This window comes from Trachemys scripta, chromosome 9 (genome assembly GCF_013100865.1).
Source record: "Trachemys scripta elegans isolate TJP31775 chromosome 9, CAS_Tse_1.0, whole genome shotgun sequence".
Lineage (NCBI taxonomy): Eukaryota > Metazoa > Chordata > Testudines > Emydidae > Trachemys > Trachemys scripta.
The window spans coordinates 103,972,321-103,998,238 of record NC_048306.1 but is presented as its reverse complement, the minus strand read 5'-3'; the positions used below and the strand labels follow the sequence as shown (position 1 = coordinate 103,998,238).

General features: G+C 37.7%; 1 protein-coding gene across 1 annotated transcript in view; it reads right to left on the bottom strand.

Moving 5' to 3' along the window:
- The window catches only part of DLG1 (discs large MAGUK scaffold protein 1), a gene marked incomplete at its 5' end in the record, with an annotated part of 351,805 nt that overhangs the window by 59,515 nt on the left and 266,372 nt on the right, over positions 1–25,918 (bottom strand). The window contains 3 exon segments of the mRNA XM_034780811.1: positions 1,719–1,788; positions 9,398–9,574; positions 22,950–23,064. Of these exon segments, the coding sequence (XP_034636702.1) occupies positions 1,719–1,788; positions 9,398–9,574; positions 22,950–23,064 (362 nt within the window).

Genomic DNA, 25,918 nt, shown 5'->3' with positions numbered 1-25,918 from the left:
GTCAACCTTCTGCTGGTGGCATCTGACTCAGATAACGAAAATGAATATGCATCGGTTCGTACTGCTTTGGATTGTTATCGAGCAGAAGCCGTCATCAGCATGGATGCATGTCTTCTGCAATGGTGGTTGAAACATGAAAGAGATGTGAATCTTCAGTGCATCTGGCACGCTTATTAAGTTTGCAGATGATACCAAACTGGGAGGGATTGCAACTGCTTTGGAGGGCAGGGTCATAATTCAAAATGATCTGGACAAATTGGAGAAATGGTCTGAGGTAAACAGGATGAAGTTTAACAAAGACAAATACAAAGTGCTTCACTTAGGAAGGAACAATCAGTTTCACACACACAGAATGGGAAGAGACTGTCTAGGAAGGAGTACGGCAGAAAGGGATCTAGGGATTATAGTGGACCACAAGCTAAATATGAGTCAACAGTGTGATGCTGTTGCAAAAAAAGCAAACATGATTCTGGGATGTATTAATAGGTGTGTTGTGAGCAAGACATGAGAAGTCATTCTTCCGCTCTACTCTGCGCTGGTTAGGCCTCAACTGAAGTATTGTGTCCAGTTCTGGGCACCGCATTTCAAGAAAGATGTGGAGAAATTGGAGAGGGTCCAGAGAAGAGCAACAAGAATAATTAAAGGTCTTGAGAACATGACCTATGAAGGAAGGCTGAAAGAATTGGGTTTATTTAGTTTGGAAAAGAGAAGACTGAGAGGGGACATGATAGCAGTTTTCAGGTATCTAAAAGGGTGTCATAAGGAGGAGGGAGAAAACTTGTTCACCTTAGCCTCTAAGGATAGAACAAGAAGCAATGGGCTTAAACTGCAGCAAGAGAGGTTTATGTTAGACATTAGGAAAAAGTTCCTGTCAGGGTGGTTAAACACTGGAATAAATTGCCTAGGGAGGTTGTGGAATCTCAATCTCTGGAGATATTTAAGAGTAGGTTGGATAAATGTCTATCAGGGATGGTCTAGACAGTATTTGGTCCTGCCATGAGGGCAGGGGACTGGACTCGGTGACCTCTCGAGGTCCCTTCCAGTCCTAGAACCTATGAATATCTTGCGACACCAGCTACAACAGTGCCACGAGAACGCCTGTTCTCATTTTCAGGTGACATTGTAAACAAGAAGCAGGCAGCATTATTTCCTGCAAATGTAAACAAACTTGTTTGTCTGAACGATTGGCTGAACAAGAAGTAGGTCTGAGTGGACTTGCAGGCGCTAAAATTTTATATTGTTTTATTTTTGAATGCAGGTTTTTTTGTACACAATTCTACATTTGTAAGTTCTACTTCCATGATAAAGAGATTGCATTACAGTACTTGTATTAGGTGAATTGAAAAATACTATTTCTTTTGTTTTTTTTACTGTGCAAATACTTGTAATCAAAAATAAATATAAAGTGAGCACTGTACACTTTGTATTCTGTGTTATAATTGAAAGCAATACATTTTAAAATGTAGAAAACATCCAAAAATATTTAAATAAATGGTATTCTATTACTAACACTGCAATTAATCATGCAATTTTTAATCGCTTGACAGCCCTAAAAATTACCATTTGTTAAATAATAATTTTTAGAATGAACTGGTTTTGTCTGACAAACGTTTTAATTTTTAACTGTTATAATTAAATAAGGAAAGTTAAATCCACATACATAAGCCATTCAAGCATGTTACCACCCATATTAATGAAAAAACATTTCATAAACTCACCCCTTTATCTCCTCTCATTTTGGAATTAAATTTCACTGTCTTTAAGCGGGCTCTTTCTTTCTTCTCAACCCTGTAAGAAAAATGCAAAAGGGAAAAATGTTACTCTCTCAACGTGATCCTTATACTGCCAATCCTAATGCTATAAAATACTACAACTACCAATTACTACAGCTTTCATATTCTAATCATCTGTTGAAGATGTGCTTGCAGCATGATGGGATGAAATGTGCACACATACACATATTCAGTCTGCACAGGGCAATAAGAGAAAAATTAATTTTAATTCTCAAACAATATACTGTAGATCAGGAGTCTGCAACCTTTCAGAAGTGGTGTGCCGAGTCTTCATTTAGTCACTCTAATTTAAGGTTTCGCGTGCCAGTAACACATTTTAACCTTTTTAGAAGGTCTCTTTCAAGAAGTTTATAATATATAACTAAACCGTTGTTGTATGTAAAGTAAATAAGGTTTCAAAATGTTTAGAAGCTTCATTTAAAATTAAATTAAAATGCAGAGCCCCCTGGACTGGTGGCCAGGACCCGGGCAGTATGAGTGCCACTGAAAATCAGCTCACATGCCGCCTTCGGCACACGTGCCATAGGTTGCCTACTCCAGCTGTAGATTCTGAATGGCAGGGATCCAATAAGGACAGAGACAAATTAGAATCTTTTGGCTATAAGGCCACAACTTTCTTATTATTCTTTAGTGTAAACCAAGGAAACTCCTTAAGGCACTCTGTCCAGGCAGCAGAGCTAAATGAAGGAAAGCAACAGCTATGCTGAGCTGTCACTTTCCTTCCTTCACTTTTGATACCCAAATCCAGAGCATCCTGTTATTTCCCAGGACTAACTCAGGCCTATAGCCAGGGTGGATAAAAATCAATGATTTAAAAAAAAAAAAAAAAAAACAGATTTTTTTTTGATAAAATACTTTTTGAGGAAAAAACCTATTTAAAGACAGTTTTAATTAAGATACATTATAGCTCAAAGATATCTCATCATGGAATAGGGATTATAAATTCTAATTCTATAGTATGAGACAATATATTCATGTATTGTTTAAGAAAAGTATTGTAAATGAGTTCCAATAGTTCATGGATTAGGGAACAATACTTATGGGGTTCCAGGAGCTTCTGTATAGATTATTTAGGTTAATCTTTCTATCTACCCAATGGGACTCAGTGCTCAGTCTAGAAGATACCATCAGAGATGCTTAGCTTTGAAGTTCTCAAACTGTGGATCTGGGTCTCCAGAGATAACATGCTTGTTAACAGCAAAAATGTTTTTAAATAGATAAATAATATATAGAGGTGAGAAATAACAGACCTCAACCCTATTGTCCCTCTGCAAATTTGTGTACACAGAGTCAATCCCTTACCTCTTTCTAAAAGTGCAAAGTTTCAAAAAAGTTCAATGATTAGAAGATTGTTGGGATGGAATAGATCTGGACAAGGAGAAGAAGTCTGGAGATAAATGTGAGACGGGAGGGACAGGCAGTAGAAACAAAAGTGAAACTGTTTGAGCAGCATATTCCAGAATTCTTGAGGTCTTTCTGAGTGTAGCCTTCATTGATATGAGATCTACCATACCATTCTCTCACTAGAAGGGAAAATCTATAATAGCAGCAGGCCATAAGAGAGACCCAGTGTGGGACTATTTTAATGAAGTTCCTCTACCTGTGGGTAAGACAGGCATGCGTGCAAAATGCAAATGGTGCAACAAAGAAATGCAAGGCTTGGTTGCCTGAATGAAACAACATCATGAGAAGTGTTCCTTCTCAGGAGGAAGTTGCGTTGAAGATGACAAAAGGAACATGTCTGAACATTCAGGATCTTCAGGTTGGTAAACTTTTTTATTTCATACTTCTTTCTTAAGGACTGCCTGTCCTCCTTCTGGACTATTCTTGAATTCTCATGTTTGAGCAAAAAATATAGTCGTGACAAAAAAATAAATAGCTGAAAAAGGCAGATCTTCCTTTTACAATTTCACCTTTAAAGTAGTACTGAGTGTCAATGAATGCAATGAGTAATACTAAATGAGCAGTATGGTAATAATAATTAAATAACTGCATTGACTTATTTTGTTTAGGAGAATCCATCCTCAACATATAGGATTTTGAAGACTATCCACCTTCAAGATCACCATAATTTTCTATAGTTTCAGAGTTATCTGCCAATGATAGTGTTTCAGTCACACCATGTATGTCACATAGCCACAGTATATCACCTGGATCAAAAAGAAAAAAAAATCTCCATCGTCCACAAACAACCATAGATAAGTTTGTGATAAGAACAAGCAGATTACAAAAAGAGATAATTGATGAAAAAATTGCCCGGTTTGTTTATTCAACAAACTCTCCTTTCCGTATGATTGAGAACCCACACTTCTTTAACAAGATTTCAGTCATTAAGACCAGAATACAGTCCACCCAGGATACAGTACAGATGTCACAGGCAAATTGCTGGATAAAATGTATGAAAGAAATTGAGCAGTGTGCAAAAAGTCTAGAGGGTGAAATTGTTAACCTGAGTCTCGAAGGGTGGAGCAATGTCTACAATGCTCCTGTTGTATGTGCTTGTGTGACAACAGAAGATGGGAATGTCTTCCTTACAGAAACAATTGATCCATCAGGAAATGCACACACAGCGGAATACTTACAAGAAGTAGCAGTAAAAGCTATAACAAACTGTGAAAAAAAATTCAAATGTCGAGTATGCAGCTTGGTCACAGACAATGCTGTAAATGTCTCCAAGAGGAGAAGAAATTATTTAGAAGAGAGTCCCAAGCTAATAACATGGTTGCAGTGCTCATTTGATGCACCTCCTAGCCAAAGACTTCAGTGTTCCAGAAATAGAGGTGAATGTTGTTGAAATTGCAAAATACTTCTGTAACAACCACTTTGCAGTAGCTGCTCTCAAAAAAGTGGGAGGAACCAAGCTAACTCTCTCACAAGACTTGCAATGGAACTCAGTAGTGGACTGTTTTGAGCACTATATCAAGAACTGGCCTAATTGATGACAGTTTGTGAACAAAATCGTGAAGAAATCGATGGCACTGTCACAGCCAAAGTTCTCAACATTGGGCTCAAGAGAAATGTTGAACACATGCTGAGTACCCTGAAGTCTGTTTCTGTAGCCTTGAACAAAATGCAGGGAAATAGCTGTTTTATTGCTGATGCTGTTGAAATTTGGAAGGAAGTGAGTGAGGTCTTTAAAAGAGAAATATGCAATGACAGAGTTAAATTACAAGCATTAAAAAAAAGAATGGGACAAGCACTGTCTCCAGTCATTTTCTTGCAAATATTCTCAATACTCGGTACACCAGGATCAAACCTTAACTGCTGAAGAAGAGGAGTTGGCTATGACATGGACATCCAACAATAAACCCTCCATAATGCCTACTATACTAAACTTCAGAGCTAAGGGTGAACCATTCAAGAAATATATGTTTGCTGATGAGGTTTTAAAGAAAGTCACACCGGTGAACTGGTGGAAGTCACTTAAGCATTTGGATTCAGAGACAGTTGAAGTGATAATCTAATTTTAACAGCAATAGCTTCTTCTGCCGGTGTAGAAAGAATATTTTCTTCCTTTGGACTAATTCATTCCAAATTGAGAAATCGTTTGGGACCTGAAAAAGCAGGAAAGCTTGTTTTTCTTTTCCAGATTATGAACAAACAGGAAAATGAAGGTGAAGATGACTGAATTAGCTGCAGAAGCCAATATTTTAAGTTTCTCATGTTGACCTGGCTGACATAGTCGATTTAATTTTTCTTTTTTAAAAAAATATTTCATTTAAATATTTTAGTTAGAAGTAATTTGAACAAAAAAAACTGTTTTAAAAAAAGAACGTGAATGTTTAACTAAATTAAAAAATGCATGTGCTTGTTTTGTTAAAATATTCTCTGTTTGCTGCTGAAGAAAAAAATCCAGAATACATTACGCTGTTGTTTAAGTTAAATAAAACAATTTAAATGTCTGTCTGGTGATGTTCTCCTCTTAATATAGCATGGCAAGAAAATCCTCCAAATATTAATGATTAACCTGTTGAATTGGAGATAGTTCACCTCCCAATGACTTCATAAATATCTGCTTCAATTACCTTTGGTAAATGAAATAACCAAACAATCATTCATTTTGTGATACAGTTGTAAAACTAATCTGAATAGTTTTCAGAATAAATCACTTTAAAAATGTACAGTGTGTACCTTCTAAAAATGAAACCTACATCTATCTCTGAGTTGTGAAGAATATGTATTAAGGTTATAACAACCAACAAGAATCATGTGCCAGCAATAATTAATTAATGGAGATATCCTATCTCCTAGAACTGGAAGGGACCTTGAAGGTCATTGAGTCCAGCCCCCTGCCTTCACTAGCAGGGCCAAGTACTGATTTTGCCCCAGATCCCTAAATAGCCCCCTCAAGAACTGAACTCACAACCCTGGGTTTAGCAGGCCAATGCTCAAACCAATGAGCTATCCCTCCCCCCTCTGCCATGTACATTGGCCAAACCATACAGTCTCTATGTAAAAGAATAAATGGACGCAAATCGGACATTAGGAATGGTAACACACAAAAGCCAGTAGGAGAACACTTCAATCTCCCTGGACATTCTATAACAGATTTAAAAGTAGTCATACTTTAACAAAAAAAACCCTTCAAAAACAGACTTCAAAGAGAAACTGCAGAACTAAAATTCATTTGCAAATGTAACACCATTAATTTGGGCTTGAATAGTGATTGGGAGTGGCTGGCTCACTACAAAAGCAACTTTCTCTCTCCTGGTATTGACACCTCCTCATCAATTATTGGGAGTAGACTACATCCACCCTGATTGAATTGGCCCAAACAACACTGTTTCTCCACTTGTAAGGTAACTCCCTTCTCTTCATGTGTCAGTATAATAATTGTCTGCATTTGTAATTTTCACTCCATACATCTGAAGAAGTGGGTTTTTTACCGACAAAAGCTTATGCCCAAATAAATCAGTTAGTCTTTAAGGTGCCACTGGATTCCTTGTTGTTTTTTTAACCAACAAGAATGCGCTTTTATGTAGAAATCCATGATTAAATCGAGTCTTCCTAACTAGTGATTTAAAGCATGATTTAAATCAATTTGATTTAAATCACTTCCACCCTGCCTGTAGCTGTTGAAATGATTAGCCAAAGGGATAGCGAGGGTGGGATGGAGCAAGAAGAGGCCTGCTTCTGCCCATACTGCCTTTACGGGCCTCCTATGCTGCCTGCTGGCCAATCCCACTGTTTGCCATTACTTGTCTTCCAACAAGGAAAAGTAGCCAGTGGCTGACAGGTACAGTGATTTCAAATGGGATGTGGCTTAGCCTTCCTGCCCCACAATTTGGACTGGTCTCTTTTTAATTTCTTTCAGTAAGACCATGTAAGATCACACTTCCATAACCAACTCATACATTTGTTATAAGACTCCAACCTACTAAGAAGCTGTGAAACAGAATAAAGCCCCAATATTACAATGGGACCAACATGAATTCAACAGCAGGACTAGGGCCTAAATTTCTAATACAGTAAAAATGCCAGTTCATACATAAAAGTTATATATTTTAATAGGCAGATACCAACATCAAAAATGACAAATGGCTGGATTGTGAAACACCTATACAGCAATATAGATTTTGCCATATTGGATCAGAACCATGGTTCATCTGTCCACTATCCCGCCTCTAATAGTACCCAGCACCAGAGGGGTGCAAGAAACCTCACTTTAGGCAAATGTGAGATAATCTACAGTCTGTATTAGATCTTCTAATCCCGTTAGTTAAATATTGTCTTAAACCCTGAAGGCTGAGATTTAACACCTCTTCCAAAATCTACATTAGCATTGATAACAACAACTTTGGATATTCTTTTTAGTCATACAAATGTCAAATGTATTTTTCACCTGTATTTTGGTGTGGCAGGCCATTATTTACAGATAATAATTCTTTAATTACAAATGTGTGCTACAGAATGTTTTCTTATAGTGTGAATTAAATAAACCAGTTGTTTTAAAACAGAAAACTTGAAAAACAAAGTCACCTGCACTTGAGTCATCAGCAAGCTCTAGTCTGTGGACCTTGACATTCCCAGTTCAGGTCTCTAGCACCTGAGCTACAGGAGTAATTGCTAGTCTGTATTTAGTTCAGCCATCAGAGGAGGGAGGGTGTGATACACAGCTTCCAACTGGGTGCCACAACTGCTTGGGAGACAGCATAGCATACTATAGAGCATGAATCCTGGTTTCTAGCCTTGGCTCTGGGAGAAGATAGTGGGTTAGTGGTCAGAAATCGGATAATCTGAAAAGGAGTTTGGCCTAAGAGAGAAGATTTGAGTCTACCATATTAGATGCCTCTCGTGGAATCCGGGCCATATGGTGCCAATGGGAATTTTGCCACTGATTTCAATATGGACAGGATTTTCACCATTGGGTTCTAATCTTGACTGTGCCTACAGCAACTCTATGTAACCTCTCTCAATGGGGTGACACAACTGCTTTCTAGGGTTGTGGTTAAGGGTCTTGGAAATAGTAAGATTGATGAGGTGCATGGGAAAAAAAAACTGTCCGAGACTTTGAACTCATGGGCGTCTGTTTCCCAGCTCAATTAACTTTCCTCCAGACATCTCTTTCCCTCTCAAAGTGGATACGTTACATCATCACTGCTAAATATAGCAGGTGCCGCTTGATTTCTTTTCAGTTATTGAGAAAGAGTTAAAACTCATGTCACAGATAAATACCTTCAATATAAATTATATTGTATTATTCAGCACACAAGGCGCAACATTTTGAGCATTGCATAGATATCAGAGCGATAGATTTCTTACAAAGGATATCTTCCCCTCCTCCCCAACCCCCCAAAAAACAAATTGTAAGAAAAACTTTGAAAAAGGGTCAATTTAGAATTACTATTTTTTTCTGTATCATCTCAATTTTCAACAAACCACCATGAAAAATTATAATAGTACACAAAGTTTACTATGTTTCATTTAGTGGTCATTTTATTGAGATTTTCACAAAATAAAGGTTTAAAGCTCTTTGTGGTGGGGCATCTGCCCCACCTCCATCTTAGAGGGGACTGCAGCAGGCCAGTGGGCCCGCGCAAACGAACAGCCAGTAGGAAAAGGGCTTATTGGAGACAGCCAATCAGGGCCAGGCTCAGCCATATAAAAAGGCTGCTCAGGGAGAGAGCAGGCAGTCTGTCCCAGGCCTTCAAGTCCCAACACTGTTACACTCTTGTTAAATTTAAAACTTCTGACTTGACTAACTCTGGAGTCATGACCAACAACTCCAAAAGAAACAGTATTACTTTCTACTTCTTAATCTGTAGATGTCAAAGCAGTTAAAGGAAATGAAGCACGATTAAACCCACTTTTAACGGCAGCACAAAGAGGTTAAGTGACATTCACAAAGTGAGATTGGGAATAGAACTCAGATCTCTTATCTTCAGCCATGTGCTCTAACCCAGAGGCTGCAAATGTCTCTTACTAATATGTAATAATCTAGTGTAGTGCTGACTGGCATACTCTTCCAGTTTCTCATAAAAACACTTTGGAGGAGCGGATGAGGGACCATTACATTGAGATGACACACTACTTCATTTGTGCATGAATACAACCACTATTTCAATGGCAAATATCTCAGACTGAACAAATACCATGAAATATACCTCCGTTTGCTCGGAATCACTCCAGTTTCATCACTTTCTCCATCTGGCGTCACCTGCCGTGCCTGCCACCACTCATCATCAGAAGCATTAATGACATGGAGGATGTCGCCAAATTTGAAGTTCAGTCCCTGACTGGGAAGGCCACTGTCTTTAGTCTTGTCGTAGTCAAAGAGAGCTCTAAATTCAGAAAAAAATCATTTAGAGGACTAGCAGACACAAAACAGACGACTCTGAAGAAACCTCATATTTTCCAATAAACAAGTCACTCAGAAGAGTCCATTTTAAATTACTTTTTTGGTTTTGAATATCTTTATAAAACATGACTACTGAATTATTGTCATTTTTTACTGAATGCAGAATTTTTGGTTGGCCCTGTACTGAGTCATAGTAGTTGCTCTCAAAGAAGTCAATTAAGATAGATATGGATAGAACAGCTTAATCACAAGTCTCATGATGTTTGGTGTTTTATTTAAAGCCACAACCCTGGAGCCAAGTGAGTAAGTGAAAACCTTAGCTTTCGTTAAAAAGAAAAGTAAGTTCCTAGAACTTGTGACTGTGGAGGAAAAGGTTGAAAATATGACTTGAGTACAACCTAAAGGCTCAAACACCAAAAATCAAATTAGAAGAACCACAAATATTTGTCTTAAATCTCATTATTTTTAAAGCTAATCTCTCAATTTTCTGAAGCTGGACTCATGATTTTTGAATGCATGGGGTTGGCAATTCTAATGCATGGTCTATTTGGGGGAGTCTTATCACTTCTCTGGTGACACTTCCATAAATTCATGCATTTTAAGGCTAGAAGGGATTATGATCAATTAGTCTGAGTTCCTTCATTATACTGGGCAAAAAACCTCACTCAGTGATTTTTAAAGTAAGTTCATAACTTTAGGGTACGTCTATACTTACCTCCGGGTTCGGCGGTAAGCAATCCATCTTCTGGGATTGATTTATCGCGTCTTGTCTAGATGCGATAAATCGATCCCGGAAGTGCTCGCCGTCGACACCAGTACCCCTGCTCCGCGAGAGGAGAACGCGGAGTCGGCGGGGGAGCCTGCCTGCCCGCCCGCGTGTGGACCCGCGGTGAGTACCTTGTAGTTCGAACTAAGATACTTCGATTTCAGCTACGTTATTCACGTAGCTGAAGTTGCGTATATTAGTTCAAACTGGGGCGTTAGTGTGGACCAGCCCTTAGGTTGAGCTATAGCATATCTTTTAAGAAGAGATCCAATCCTGATTTAAAGACTTTAAGTGATGGAGAACCCATAACATCCTTACGTAAGTGTGACCCAGGGACTTCCAGGTGACAACAGGCAGAGGCTCTGGGGTCCATAGGGTTTTGCATAGATCACTAGGGTCTGATATCTTCATAGCAGTTCACAAAAGGGTGGCATATGAGATCTCTACCAAGGGCCAGTAGCCCACTGGTTGTCATAATTATTGCAAGATGTTTCTAAGGGAAATACTTTAAGAGAGATGTAAAATGTAAAATATTAGGTTCCAACCCTGTTGAGGTAAAGCTTGTCACCTGAGTCAAGGCAAGCCTCACGGCTAACTCAATCAACATACAGAAAAATTGACATCCATGGAGACAGGCTATGTTTACTAACTGGACTGTTTACAACGACAAAGGAACCTCAAGATAAGTCTTGGAAGAGGGTTAAGAGACAATAGCCTGTAACTGCATAAAAAAAGTGGACAGGGGACAAGATTTTATCCTTCACCCAGGAGGCAAGCTAAAGGTGTGGCTGTCCCATGAGAAAAGGGCTACTGACAGCCTGTCTGTGAAGCGCTGGTGAGAAAGATGTTACTAGACATGAGAGTATTTTGTTAATTAAGTCTAGGTTCTAGAATGCATGTTATGATTTTATTTAATAGATAACCATTTGTTTCTAATACTTCTACCTGCTATTACTTGAATCTCTATGCTTTGTTAAATAAACCTGTATTAAGCAAACCAAAGTGCTCTGTGTTAAGCGGAGCGGTTATCTGAGGTGGAACAGGTAAGCCGGGGTATACTGTTTCTTTGGAAGCAGCGAATCTGTGAGTGTCCAGTGGATCAGGGACTGGACACTCCAGTGTGATGCTCAGACAGCTTGGGGGTTGGAGTGTGCCTGCTGCTAACTTGTAGAGAGACAGCTGGGCCTGTGTAGCCTAGAGGGGACTGCTCATTTTGCCAGTGTTTTGTGGAGATGGGGAGCAGAACTCTAGCAGGCACAAAGAAGGCTTCCTCACACTAAGGGTAGATGCTAGTAAGGTGCTTCACAACCCTGGGTACCCCTTGGGAAGCACCCCTGTAAGTTGATGAGAAGGTTCATTATACCATATTTCTAGTCTGAATTTTTCAGCTTCAGCTTCCAACCACTGGATCACATAATGCCTTTTTCTGCTACATCCAAGGGTCGGGTACCACATTGCATGTTCAATTGGTTATCTGTTGTGACCCAAATCCTTTTCAGTCACTCTTTATAAGGGTACATTCCCATAAGTGTGACCTACATTCTTTGTTCCTGGACTTCCATTTGGCTTTGTTAAAATGCATGTTGTTCAAATAAGCCCACTTTACTAACTGATCCAGGTTGGTCAGTATAATGACTTGGCCCCATCAATATTCACCACTCTATCCATGTTTGTATCATCTACAGATTTTACCAGCACTGATTTTATATTTTATTCCAGATCATTGATAAAAATATTAAATACCATGGGCCAAGAACAGATACCTCTAGGACCCCACCACAAACATCACCACTGGATGACGACTCTCCATTTATAATTACTTTCTGAGATCAATTAGTTAACAAATTTAAAATCTATTTAATATGCACTATACTGATTTTGTATTATGCTAATCATTTTATATATTTTAAATAAATAAATTATATATATATATATATATATATATATATATATACACAAATAAAAATATTATGGAGGACAAAGCGAAATGCCTTACAGAAGTATATTATGTCCACAAAGAGTGTGGTTTCCATAAACCCATGTTGATTTGGTATTGGCATTCATCAATATGGCATTAATATTACTATCTTTTAATTCTGTACTGACAGCATTCCATACCAGCCTTTCCATGATGTTTCCTAGGACCGAAGGAAGGCTAACCAGACTAAAAATTTCTTGGATCATCCCAATTTCCCTTTTAAATTGGCACAACACTGGCTTTTATCCAGTCCTCCAGAACTTCACGATTGTTCCAAGATTTGTTTAAAAAAAAAAAATCAACTTTAATTGTTCAGAGAGCTCCTCAGCCAATTTTCTTAATAATCATCAGTGTAAGTTATCCAGTCTTGTGGATTTAAAAATGTTTAACAGTTACTTTATTATTATTTATTGTTTGTATTACCATAGTGCATAAGAGCCCAGTCATGGACCAGGAGCAGTACAAATATAGAATAAAAAAGACAGTCCCCCGCCCCAAAGAGTTTACAATCTAAGTTTAATATCGTCCTTAATGACTGACAGAATAGAAAGAATTTCCTCATCATTATAATATATGAACACATCCTCCTCCTTCTGAGCTCAGAACAGAAATATTTGTTGAATAATTCTGCATTTTTTGCATCAGGATTGAGTCTAGTATCAGACCTATACCACTACCAGGATTTTGTTTGTTCCCAATCTATTTAAATAATTCCTTATTGTTGTTGTTAATCGTACTGGCCACTGATTTTTCACTGATATCTTTAGCTTCCCTTATTAACTGTAAGCATTTCTAACTGCTGATTTGTACTCACTGCTATCAGCATCCTTATTTTTCCATTTGTTATATATATAATTTTTTAAAATTAATTGTCGCTGCCCTAACATTCCAACTTAATCAGGATTTATTTTTTAACCAAAGACTTAAGAACTATGGGGTTTTTGGATATTTAATCATTTTTAATTTCCAATTATCATTCACATTTTTATGTTTAAATATTTCCTCTCATTGAATTTTGCTCATAATTGATTTCACCTGTGGAAATTTGGCCTTAAGCACCAAATGTAGGACTATATTCTGTTTGCTCACAGAAAATGAAATTAGATTGTGATCACTTGCACTTAGGAACCATCAATTATTCATTTAGAGATCAATTTATCTGTATCCAACAGAATAACCATGTTGACTGTACACAATTCTTTATTGGGAAAGATATATAACTCGGTACAGGTTGAAAACCACTGCTGTAAACAAACCTGCATTTTTTAATGATGACCAGGCTTTCCTTTTCCCAAGGCTGATGGATAGGTAATATAATGCAAGCTAATGTGACTGTGGTGAAAAATTGTGTATTAGTGTGGGAACCAAGATGTACACATTCAGTCAGTCAATCGGAACTATGAAGCCGTCTACCGGATCTGCCATTTGAATGAAAATCAATATGCCTTCAGTCAATGTAAGCATTTTCAGCATATCCTCAAATCAAGCTTATTTTCAGTATGGATTTGAAAAAAGGATCTTGAACTGCATTACCTATAAATACTAATCTCCTAAAAGCAGTTGAAGTCAATTAATAAAAAGCAAGATCTTGTCCAAAAGCTAATAACCAACTGCTCTTATTCCAAGGTAGCTAGTCATTGTTCTGCTCACTTATTTATTGTCTTTAAATGTTAGAAAAGCCAACCAATAACCAACACTACCCCCAAAAATGCATAAAACTAATCCTATATTAATTTCTCAAAGTCAAACAAAGTCCTGATCCTGCACCACCTGAAGGGAAAAATATCAGAAAAATAACTTGAAAAATTAATTCTCTGTTGACCAAAAAAACCCCTCTGACTTCAATACAAGCAAGAGGGGAGGGGGGGATCTTTATTTACAACTGACTTATTTAAAAATATCTGGATAGCGGTGAGCATAATGTAGTAAAATCTCATTCTGTTGGCAAGATAGTGCTAGAAAGGTAAGGGAAGTGTCATTTGATTTGCAAAAATCTACAGAATCATAATTTCAATGGTGCCACCCTCTGCAGCATGGCTGGGGGGACTCACCGTTCCCTACTCTGGGCTCCCAGTTCCAGGTCCTCCGGATGGTGGAAATTTTGTTAATACAATGTCATCGAAAATGGGTTGAGTTGGGTATCTTTGAAAGCCCTTTCTCCCACAAACACAATGGTACCAAACATGAAAAACCTAGATTATGTAGATAGATATTTAAGAAAATGTTTAAATATCAACTTTTTAAAATTATAATTTAATATAAGGATGAATTGCTTACATAAAAATATATTGATCTTTGGTAATTTTAGGAAAGTTAGCTTTGACATGTAGGACTGAAAACATTTATTCATCCAAGTCATAATCAGTGTTGTCTCCATCTAGGGCACCACTGCTAGACACATTGTGACAGTGACTCTTGTCCGCGCTGCACTAGCACATCTCCGGACGATGAGGGCTGCTGTCTAAACATTTGGAGGGTGGTGAACATCTGGTCTTTCCATATGAGTTTTGATTAGCTGAAGGACTGATTTGGGAATGCATGGTATTTCACACATGGTGTGACCAGTCCATCCAAGACCCATCCTTGACGAATAAGGCTGTGCTCAATCATTCCAGAGCCATTCCATTGCTTGACAATTTGCTGTCTTGATAGCAAGTATAAATGCACCCCTTGTCAGTGGCAATTTTTCTCTGATCGCTTCTTGGAAAACATCCACCATCATAGCTCTGAAAGTGTTATAATGTTGGTCTTCAAATGGTAAACTCAGCACATGAACACTTCCAGTGCAGTTATGACCTCATCAGTGACTGTCTCAGCCATTTCAAGCACTTTCAGAGTGAGGCGAGACTTTCACTAAAAATAACCATGACAACATCTTAATCTTACAAATGAGTGTAGACAGTCAAGCTCTTGGTTAGCAAACACAGGGTCTGCTAACGTGAGTTCTGCTAAATCTGGGCTTTCATTGTAGTGTGCAAAATTCCCCCATTTAAATACCACAAATTGCATAGGTCTGATGATTTTGAGGGCTGGAGTGAAAGTAGTGACACAACATGAACAGATGACATTTGCAGCATTATCGCTGACAACTTAATTTTCTTGAAAGTTATCAGTGACTTGATGATAAGACTGTAATTCAGTCCCAATTTTTTCACTCCATACTTTATACACTTCCTGGGTGGAGCAAGAGGGTGAAAAGATGGAGCTCAGATGCAAGCATGGAGCTAATGAAAACAGTTTTTGAGAAGAATATAGGATCTCTCCCCCCTCTCAAAACACATAGATGTAACACTGAAGATAGTAACTGAGTGAACCTGAATGTGTCATGTGAACAGCCGGAATGTTAGAAGTGCAAATTAATGTGTGTATTGTCCTTCTAACAACTGTTTGTCAATATTGCTACTGATCATATTCTGGAAGCTGTGCAATTAAGGGCTACATGGTGCATTGGTCCACACTAGAGAAGGGTAAATTCTAATGTGCACTAGCTTGCTGAACTGGCCTATTTGGGCCTTGCACGCCTGGATTAAAAGTTCCCCAGCATACATTTATGAAATACTGTTTAACATGGAACTACATCAATGTGAACTAGGGAGCTTTAAGTGTCCAACTACAGGGTTCACATGGGCCAGTCAGCGCGCAACACACTAGTTTGCGCTAGAATACATCCCCCTTTAGTGTAGCATAATGCACCATGTAAACAAGTCCTGTTACATTTTCACCCAAATGCAGTCTATTTCCCAACCTAAAATTATTTGTCTCTTACAAATATTTTACTTTACTGACAGCCTATTTAGCAAAGGTACAATCTTTCAGTGATTCAAGGAGTAGATATGGGTTTTTTGTTAGCTTGCTATTTGTCTTAACTATTTAAAAATCGAATTAATCATCATCGGGAATTATTACAAATTATTAGCCTTTTTGTAAACTCTTAATTATCTTTTCGTCAGGGACTGTGGGTCTTGAAGCCAAGTCCACAGGGCTCTTAGAAGCTAGTAAGTTCCAATCTGCTAACTGTTGCCAAAACAGAAGCTGAACTCCAGCAGAAAACTCCTGTCTTGGAATCCGATTGGCAGAATGCTGGGGTCCTGATTGCTTCACAGCTTCTATATAAATCCATGCAACTGGGATCTGACTGCTTCTCCTGAAACACCTGCTCCTGTTCCTGCACCATGTTACTGATTTTCTGGTAACCTGACCTTGCCTGCCTCCTGACACCTGACTCTTGGTTTTGCCTTCTGGCTTGCCTTGGATTCTGACCTCCTAGTATCTGACCCAGCCTAACTCCTGTTCTGACCACTAGATCAGACTGCCCATGTCCTGGTCATGACACTTTTAGAGTTTAATAGCTTTATACATTTTTACAATTTTATAAACAATTTTAAATTTAGTCGAGTTTTCCATTAAGTAATTTCAATCCTTTATTTCATATCTGAAACAGGAATTACAATTTCTTTCAAAGTTTAGCGTACTCCTTTTCAGTCTGATACAATGTGGGGATAGAAAAGTTCCTCACCCAGCAATCTGTAATATTTAGGCACCATCTCAAGATTTTAAGCAGCAAGTAATGGTGTTTTACTGATAAGTCAAACTGGACTTGCCCTTAAAAGCTAGAGAGTCTATTGCTGCCTCAGTGTAACGCCCATTCATGCTAACACACAGTACTTCTTAGATGTCCTGATATTTAAGATCCACATGTAAATCCATTACTCTCAAACTTGGGTTTTTCCTCGTTGTTAGTACTATATTGTAAATTAAATAATTTATATCAGAAATACTACATTCAGAAACTGCGGTTATTACAAATGTTCCAATAGTCTGATGAAAATAATCCATCAGTTAATACTTCCTACATTACTAATCACTCAGTCTTAGTCACTGTACCATATTAGGTTCTGTATCCGGCTTTAGGCAGGGTGAGAGGGATCAACAAAGGCACATACGTATTTATTTACATTTAAAACTCCACACTAGAGAACACGCATCCAGAGCTCACAGTAGCCCTGTAAAATTTAAAAGCACAACATAGAAGACTTTGTTGACAATATATAACAATGAGAGCAGCAGCTGCCTTATCTGTCTCAATCCTCCAACAATCTCTCTTGCTAATCAGCAGTTGGGCAGATGCATCTGAATTTAAACTGAATTAAACGTAGACTATTAAAAATAATAATTCTGCAGTCAATATCAACACATACTTAACTTGTTAATGATATTGCTCTGCTGGTCATAATCCAAGAAACATGCCATCAACCCACATTTTAGTAAGGGCACAGAAATGTGGAACAATTGATGGAAAGAAATTATTTTGAATAAAATCAGTAAAACGGGAGTTATTTAGGTAAATCAGTTTCAAAAACAAATTACTTCTGGCCTTTTTCTAAAGTGAAAAGTTTGAATTAGATTAAAAAACTCTGTTGCAATTGCTACTAGTTAAGACATACACATAGGCCAATGGCAAACCTGGAATGGGTCAACATGAGAACTTGTTTCATCACATTTTTTCCAACATTTTTTGCTATTTGTTGAAATTCAAATGTTCCTTGAGATCATGTCAATTTTGGCTGAATTTTACTGGAAGCCAGGCAGAGTTCCATTGGAAACCGACCTGGCTGCTTTCTAGTTGACTTGCCCAGCTCCTCAGGCTGCAGCGGAGCCCACACTTCCAGGCTCGTAACTCCTCAGCCTGCCTGGCTCCCAGGCTCCCCAACTCTGAGGCGGCCTGCCCCCACTCACTCCATCTCCCCTCCCTCTGTCGTTTGCTCATTTTCACCAGGCTGGGGCAGGGGGTTGAGTTGTGTGAGGGGGTGAGGGCTCCAGCTGGGGGTGCTGGTTCCAGGGTGGGGCCAGGGATGAGGCGTTTGGGGTGCAGGAGGGGGCTCTGGGCTGGGGCTGAGGGGTTCGAAGTGTGGGAGGAGGCTCCGGGCTGAGGCAGGGGATTGTTGTGGGGGGGGGGGGTATGGGCTCTGGGTGCGGGCTCCGGGATGGGGCCAGAAATGAGGGGTACAGGGTGCTGGGCTGGGCAAAGGGTTGGGTGCATGGGGGGAGGTGGGGCTCCATCTGGGGATGAGGGGTTTGGGGTGCAGGAGGGGCTCTGGGCTGAGGGGTTTGGGGTGTGGGAGGAGGTTCTAAGCTGGGGCAAGAGATTGGAGTGTGGGAGGGGTGCGGCTCCAGGAGGGAGTTTGGGAACGGGAGGGGGCTCAGCGCTGTGGCAGAGGGCTGGGGCACAGGAGGGGGTGCAGGCTCCAGGAGGGAGTTTGGGTGTGCGAGGGGGCTCAGGGCTGGGGATTGGGGTGCAGGCTCCAGGCAGCACTTACCTCAGAGGGCTATCCTCAAATGGCAACATGTCCCTCCGGCTCCTAGGCAGAAGCGTGGCCGGGTGGCTCTGCGTGCTGCCTCTGCTTGCAAGCCCCCACCCCCAGCTCCCGTTGCCCGCGGTCAAAGGGAGCTGTGGAGCCGGTGCTCGGGGCAGCGCCCCCCTGGTCACACCTTTGAGTAGGGGCCACAGTGGCATATCGCTGCTTCAGGGGAGTGGTGTGGAGCAGGGTAGGGAGCCTGTCAGCCCAGCGCCAACTGGACTTTTAATGGCTGGGGTAGCCCAACCAGGCAGACTACACCCTAGGGCGTACAGCAGAGCTGGGAGGAGAACGATAATTCTGTTTAAGGAGAATTTCAAAATGTTTGTTTTTATTCTGACTTGGAACTAAACTAAATTTGGAGAACTTGAAATTCTCTGTGAAATGGAATTACTGTTCTCCATCCAGCTCTAGTCAATATCATAGACAAATGTCTCTTCTAGAACTAAGAGCCAAAACTAAAAGCTCAGCTTCAATCATTTACAAATAATTACTTGCATCAGTTACATGTAAATTATATAAATAAATAAGCGTATGACAGAGATTTGAGGCACAGAATAAATAACAAAACCCAGAAGAATGTATGTGTATGAACATAAGTAGGTTTTATTCTAAATCAGGCTACAGCTAACCCAGCAAAAGAAAACTATTTAGAATTTACTGAGCTTAGCTGTATGATGAAGGTTGAATAATAAATCCAATGAGACACATAGCTTATGGAAATACCTATATGTATATTCATTCAAGGGGAAAATATATTAGAAGGATAACCATGTTATTCAGTACAGACTTGTTCTTAGAATTTAGGATCTTAATCCATGAAAGTTTAAATTCTGTACTAATATGAACAAAGAATAAGATTCATTTTGAATTTAGGGCTAGTCTAATTGCAAAAAAGTTAATCCTACAGAAGCAGATGTCAACTATATATATTAAAATAATAGATTGGTATATAAGGCCAAAGAGATATAGCAAATCTAGAAAACATACAATTATAAATATATGAGGGAAAAAGACCTAAATTCCATATCTGGTCTTGTTTCTTGGAAATGTGTAATTAAATATATAATTAAAAGTAGCAATTCTCACTGGTGAAAAATATTCTACTATTACTGTTCTCACTATAAGTCTATTTAATCTATATTCCATCTTGCTCATGTATAAATATATTTCATCCTCATAATTATTTTTGCTTGCTTATAGTTATCTGTTTTTTCTTCCCTTAATCCTTTTCTCACCATATGTTTATCATAATCATAATTTTACAGTACCCACAGTCTCAATAACACAAATTTAAAAGTGTCACAGTAATTAAAAGTAGGAGATTCTTGAATACCTATTCCTTACGTTTTGCTATCCATCAATTTCCACTAATTATTTTTTTTTTTTGTAAATATTGTCACATTCTACTGAACTAAGGCAAGATCTACACAGTGTTTCTACTAGTGTAACTATTTCATAGTTGTATTAGTACAGATCTTAGTGTGGATGCAGTTATACCGGTATAAAGGTGATCCTTGGAAGTATAAATAGGGGAATCTGAAGTAGAAGTAGGGAGAGGTTATATTACCTCTGTATTTGGCACTTGTGTGACTGCTACTGGAATACTGTATCCAGTTCCAGTGTCCACAATTCAAAATTGACGTTGATCAATTGGAGAGCCATGAGAATGATTAAAGTATTGGAAAACATGCCTTGCTGTGAAAGACGAGAGGAGCTCAATCTGTTTAGTTTAATGAAGAGAAGGTTGAGGGGTGATTTGATCAGACTTGAACAGATCTATAAGTATCTACACATGGGGAAAAGAAATTTTAGAATGAGGGGTTCTTTGGTCTATCTGACAAAGGTATAATAGGATCCAATGTCTGAAAGTTGAATCTAGACAAATTCAGAGTAGAAATAACTTGCAGATTTTTGAGAGAGGATAAATTAACCATTCGAACAATTTACAAAGGGCAATAGTGAACTTCTCATAACTGGTAAGTCAAGACTGGATGTTTTTCTAAATACATCCTTTAGTTCAAACAGTAATTAATTTAGGAAAGTCCTATATGGCCTTAATATCTAGCAACCTATAAATATAGAGGGGTTTTGAACACATGGGAAACAAACAGTGTGGTTCTGCTGCAAGACGGTGGGAAAGGAAAGATGGGTGGTAGGAGTCCTTGCAGAAGGATTTCCTGGGTACCATGGAGATGTACTCTACAAAGGCTTCATCTGCAGCACTGCTGAAGCAGAGATGTGAAATCAGGAAGGGTTGATAGACCCAAGACTGCATGGAGTCATCAGAGATTTTTCGCCCATCGAAGAATAACAGAGCATGCATGGCGCTATTGCTGTGAACGGGCTCTCATGCCGCTCCAAAACCTGAGAAAGAGTATTTATTTTCTCAAACATGGTGGAAGTAAAATACATCTTGGAATTTTCAGTTACATATTTCTTTATTATTCTGAACTTATAAACCCAAGTTAATTGTCAAAACAATTAGTGGTAGTGAATTTGGACTTGTGTAAGATTTTCTTTAATTAAGGCACCTTTTCTGATACAATTTAGGGACACAGCTGTTTTGGAACCAAAGATTTAGAAAACCTCATTCTTCATCCCAAACCCTACCTTGTCCGTTAACTCAGGTCTGCTCAGTAGTCTTAGTATTTTATCTAGCTCCATCCAGTTCTACATTTAAAGCCTGAATTTTATAAACAAATTTAACATATCCTCTAAAACAGTGGCTCTCAACCTTTCCAGATTACTGTACCCCTTCAGGAATCTGATTTGTCTTGTCTACCCCCCAAGTTTTACCCTACTTAAAAAGTACTTGCTTACAAAATCAGACATAAAATACAAAAGTGTCATAGCACACCATTACAGAAAAATTGCTTACTTTCTCATTTTTACCATACAACTATAAAATAAATGAATTGGAATATAATTATTGTATTTACATTTCAGTGTATATTATACGGAGTAGCATAACAAATCATTGTATGAAATTTTAGTTTGTACTGACTTCGCTAGTGCTTTTTATGTAGCCTCTTGTAAAACTAGGCAACTATCTAGATGAGTTGATATACCCCGTGGAAGACCTCTGCATACCCCCAGGAATACATGTACGCCTGGTTAAGAACCACTGTTCTAAAAGAACTATTTTCTCAAAAAAATCTGACTGGATAAAGAGAGAACCATTTAGGGAAGAATTGGAAAGGATGAACTAGAAAGAAGGAAGGACTGGGCCATTGGTGGATACAATACCAGAAAATAGAAATGCAGCAGTTAGAACAACACTTAGGTTTTGTCAGTTACTCTTAATTATCTAATGTTGTAATAGTTCTGCCTTCCAAAAGAAACATGAAATTTTACCAGTACAAACACAAAATGTACTTGCCTACACTTTATAATCATTATTGATAATAATGAAAAACTGGTTATATTTTATTCACCTGTTTAAAGTAAAATTGCCTTGGGCAAGCAGAAATTTGCTGTACTAGTCTAATATTGATATATCACCCCTTACAAAATGAACAGGTCAAATAAAGTCTGATTTCTTTTTAGTGCATGCTTTTGTAACCAAATTCTATAATTTGCATGTCACAGTGTATGATAAGCTGCTATGACAGTTCAGTTGCATATTAAGAATCTGCATTTCAGCAGAAAACCCACGTATTTCCTAATAATTTGAAACACTTTTCATGGTTCCATTTTTTTTTTTTGCATTTTTTGTGTTTCCTGTTCCATGTGTACAAATTTACTGAAGATATTAGTGCTTGTAAAATAGCTTACTACCTTCAATGCATTGGCTTCTTCTCCTGATTGCTATAGAAATTATTATGATACAACAAACTGTGAAACCACTAATGGAGAATTAAGATTTCTCAATATAACTGAATCAGGCTGAAGGAACTATGTTATACGAAAACTGATTCTGAATGAGTTTGTATTCACATATCATAAGGAAAACATTCCCAATATGTAAGGTAAATAGTGAAATTATACCTTTTTCCCCCTCCTAATAGGTAGCTGAGAAGGTGAAGACTACCATAGTTTTGCAAAGTACAACAAATTTGCTTGATATATATGGTCACTTTTTTTTTTGCAGGTATATTTCATTTTCTGTAAATCAAATCTCACTGAAGCCTTTGTACATCTGCATTTTGTACAATTTAATGAATAAATGGAACACTTGAATGCACACTTGAATTCAGAAGCAAAAGTATTTAAGCTTAAAGGCATGTGTGTGAAATTTGGGGAGGAAAATTCTTACCTGACATATAGGGACCTCTTCTGGCTGGTCCGCAGAGATCCTGATCCTGAGCTAATGCTACTGTTCATCATCTGCTCCCGTAAGTCATGTATTTTAGCTTCAAAACGACTGTATTCTGTTACACGAGAAAAAAAATCACAGAACCATTTATTTTCCCAAAATATCAGCAATTAAGTTATTTGGTAAGATGTTGAGAGCTTGATAAAACAAAGATTTATTTTTATCAAATTTTAAAATATAAATAAACCTCTTTAAATAAAATAACTAAAATGCTATTTTAACTACTAGTAGTTTTGTGCTATTAAAATTATATGTTACACATGTTTGCACTAATAGGCGTTCTTTGAAACATAAAAAGAAATAATGAAAAATTCTTTTCAATAAGAAAAATATTTATGCTTTTCTAATGAATTGTGATTTCATCAGTTTACCAGAATTTGGATTCTAGAATTCAGAAAAAAACCAAATACATCTAAATATTCAGTTTACATAAAGATTACATGGATGGTTTCAATGCATAGTAATTCACTGTAATGCCTGTGGAATTTTGCTGTAAAGATAAGTGTTTTTATTTAAAACAAAACAAATCAATTAACTATATTAAATACAAAAATCACTTTTTGCATTAACAAAAAAAGAAAAGTTTAATTAATCCAGATAAACTTTACCCCATAACCAAAAGAAAACCTCACATTATATTATTATTGTGTTTAAAAAACTATTGAACAAAAGATGATCTTTTAAACCTATAAAAGGTCTGTCTTAGTAACATGAAGTCACTACTTAAATAAATGGTAGTTCTTAAATGAAAATAGCATTGGATAGGTATTATATGGAGTTATTGTGTTCCAAATCAAATAAAGCATTCAGCAGTAGAAGTGAGCAATATATAGAACAAATTTCCTAAAGTAATGTTTAACAGGGAAAAGAATAATGTAAAAGACAAGAAAAAAAAACTATCTAGGAATTTTGCTACAAATTCTTGATCCACTTGTAATCTGTATTAGAAACAACTCTATTTACATAATTATGCACAATGCTAATCCTACTATAAACGGATTGTGTTCTTAAGCAGGACTGTGTGTTAATATAACTGTGCTAAATGCACTTGATTTTACCTACAAATAGAGACAGTAAAATAATAGGATCCTTTTCACTATCAACATCTTCTGAAGTGCTGTACTTACATATTATTAGCATAAAATGTCCAGTCAAAACAAGGCAATTTTTCTTTCAGTTGACTAGTTTGGACTTCAGTATCTGCAGATCACTTCTAAAACCTTTCTGATAAAAAGAAACGTTCCACAGCAACACTGTCCACCTTGCCTAAAACACCACGTGATTTAAGATTAAGGCAATCTACAGTGGGAGAGCTATGGTATGTTACTGGCACAGTCACTGAGCTGAATTTTTTTTTTTTTTTTTTTACTTCTCTCCTCCTCTCTCCTCCCTCATCAGAATGGAAATCAAATTTGCCCTGGGAAATATAATAATAATAAATAGCTCTTCCCCAATGTAGAAATCATAAGCTTTTCTTTTCCCCCCCTACAACATAATGTTTCTTCAACAATCACATTAAACACTATGTTAGTGATCTCAATAAAATTCTACAGAATTTTTTCGTACCATTCATCTTTACAAAAATACAGTCATGAATAACCAAGTGTAACTATAGATAGGGAAAAATCACTTCAAAATCTATAAACAGGCAACATGGAATATTTTACAAGAGAAAATTCAATGAATTTCTGAGGCACATTGACCTTGTTAGCCAAAGTAGGAAATAGCTTTCTATTAGTCTAATCAACTAACATGCTAACCATAATGATATCAGAAACACAAGGTGGGTGAGGTAATATCTTATTGAACCAACTTCTGTTACACCTCACCCACCTTGTCTCTCTAATATCCTGGGATCAACATGGCTACAACACTGCATACAACAATAATGATATCAAACAATGGTTTCCTAAATTATTCTGATGATCCTCAGAAGTGGTCAGTAGTTTTTTTTAAATGGTATGGATCAGGTACAGATTTGAATAGTTCACCAACCCTAATTCAGACGCAGAAGTAGTTCTGCAATAAGATGAACAAATTCCTATAAACAGCAGTTATTCCTGTAATGCTGTCCATGTTCAAAGTAATAAAGTTCAAAATATTGGGGAGGGGGAATTAAACATTACGAAAGCAGCATTGTGTAGTGGAAAGGACACTGGACTGCAATTCAGGACAGCTGGGTTCTATTCCCAGCTAGCTACTGATGTACTGTGCGATCCTGTGCAAATCTCTTCCTTCCATGTACCTCTCCCCCCTCACACTTTGAGTCCTGTCTATTTAGAATGAAAGCTCTTTTGGGACTCTCTCTTAAATGCACAATAAGGTCTCAATCTAAATTAGAGCCTTTAGGCAAAATTAATAAAAAATATTAATAATAATTCAATAAAATTATAGTCTCCTTTTATAAGAGGAGAAAGATACATAAACTAAAAATCATTTGGTGTTAAATCACCATCTTAAACATGAGGAGTCAGACACAAAATATCTTTACAAATAATGGGTTTAAGTGTCTTGGATAGTTTGTTTCTATCAATATCAACACTGCTTATAATAAATTCTCCCTATTGATTTTGCAGCATATAGTCTCTTAACTTATAAACAATTTTTTCACTTGAGTTTGTCTTTGCTAAATTGGATTTGTTTTGTAGTTTATAAGAGAAAGAACTGCCAAAGAGAAATCAGTGAGTTTTTGAGAGCAAGTATAGTCCTGGGATTAGGACATTAGTCTAGGACTAGTGAGACATGGGTTTAACTTCCTGTCCTTCCACAGACTTCCTATATGACCTTGGGCAAGTCATGTAGTCATCCTGTGCCTCAGTCCCCCATCTGTGCTTTGTTCCAGGGAAATGGGAATAATTCTATTCTACATAGGCTTTTATAATGCTCTTATGACTATGAATCCACAAAAA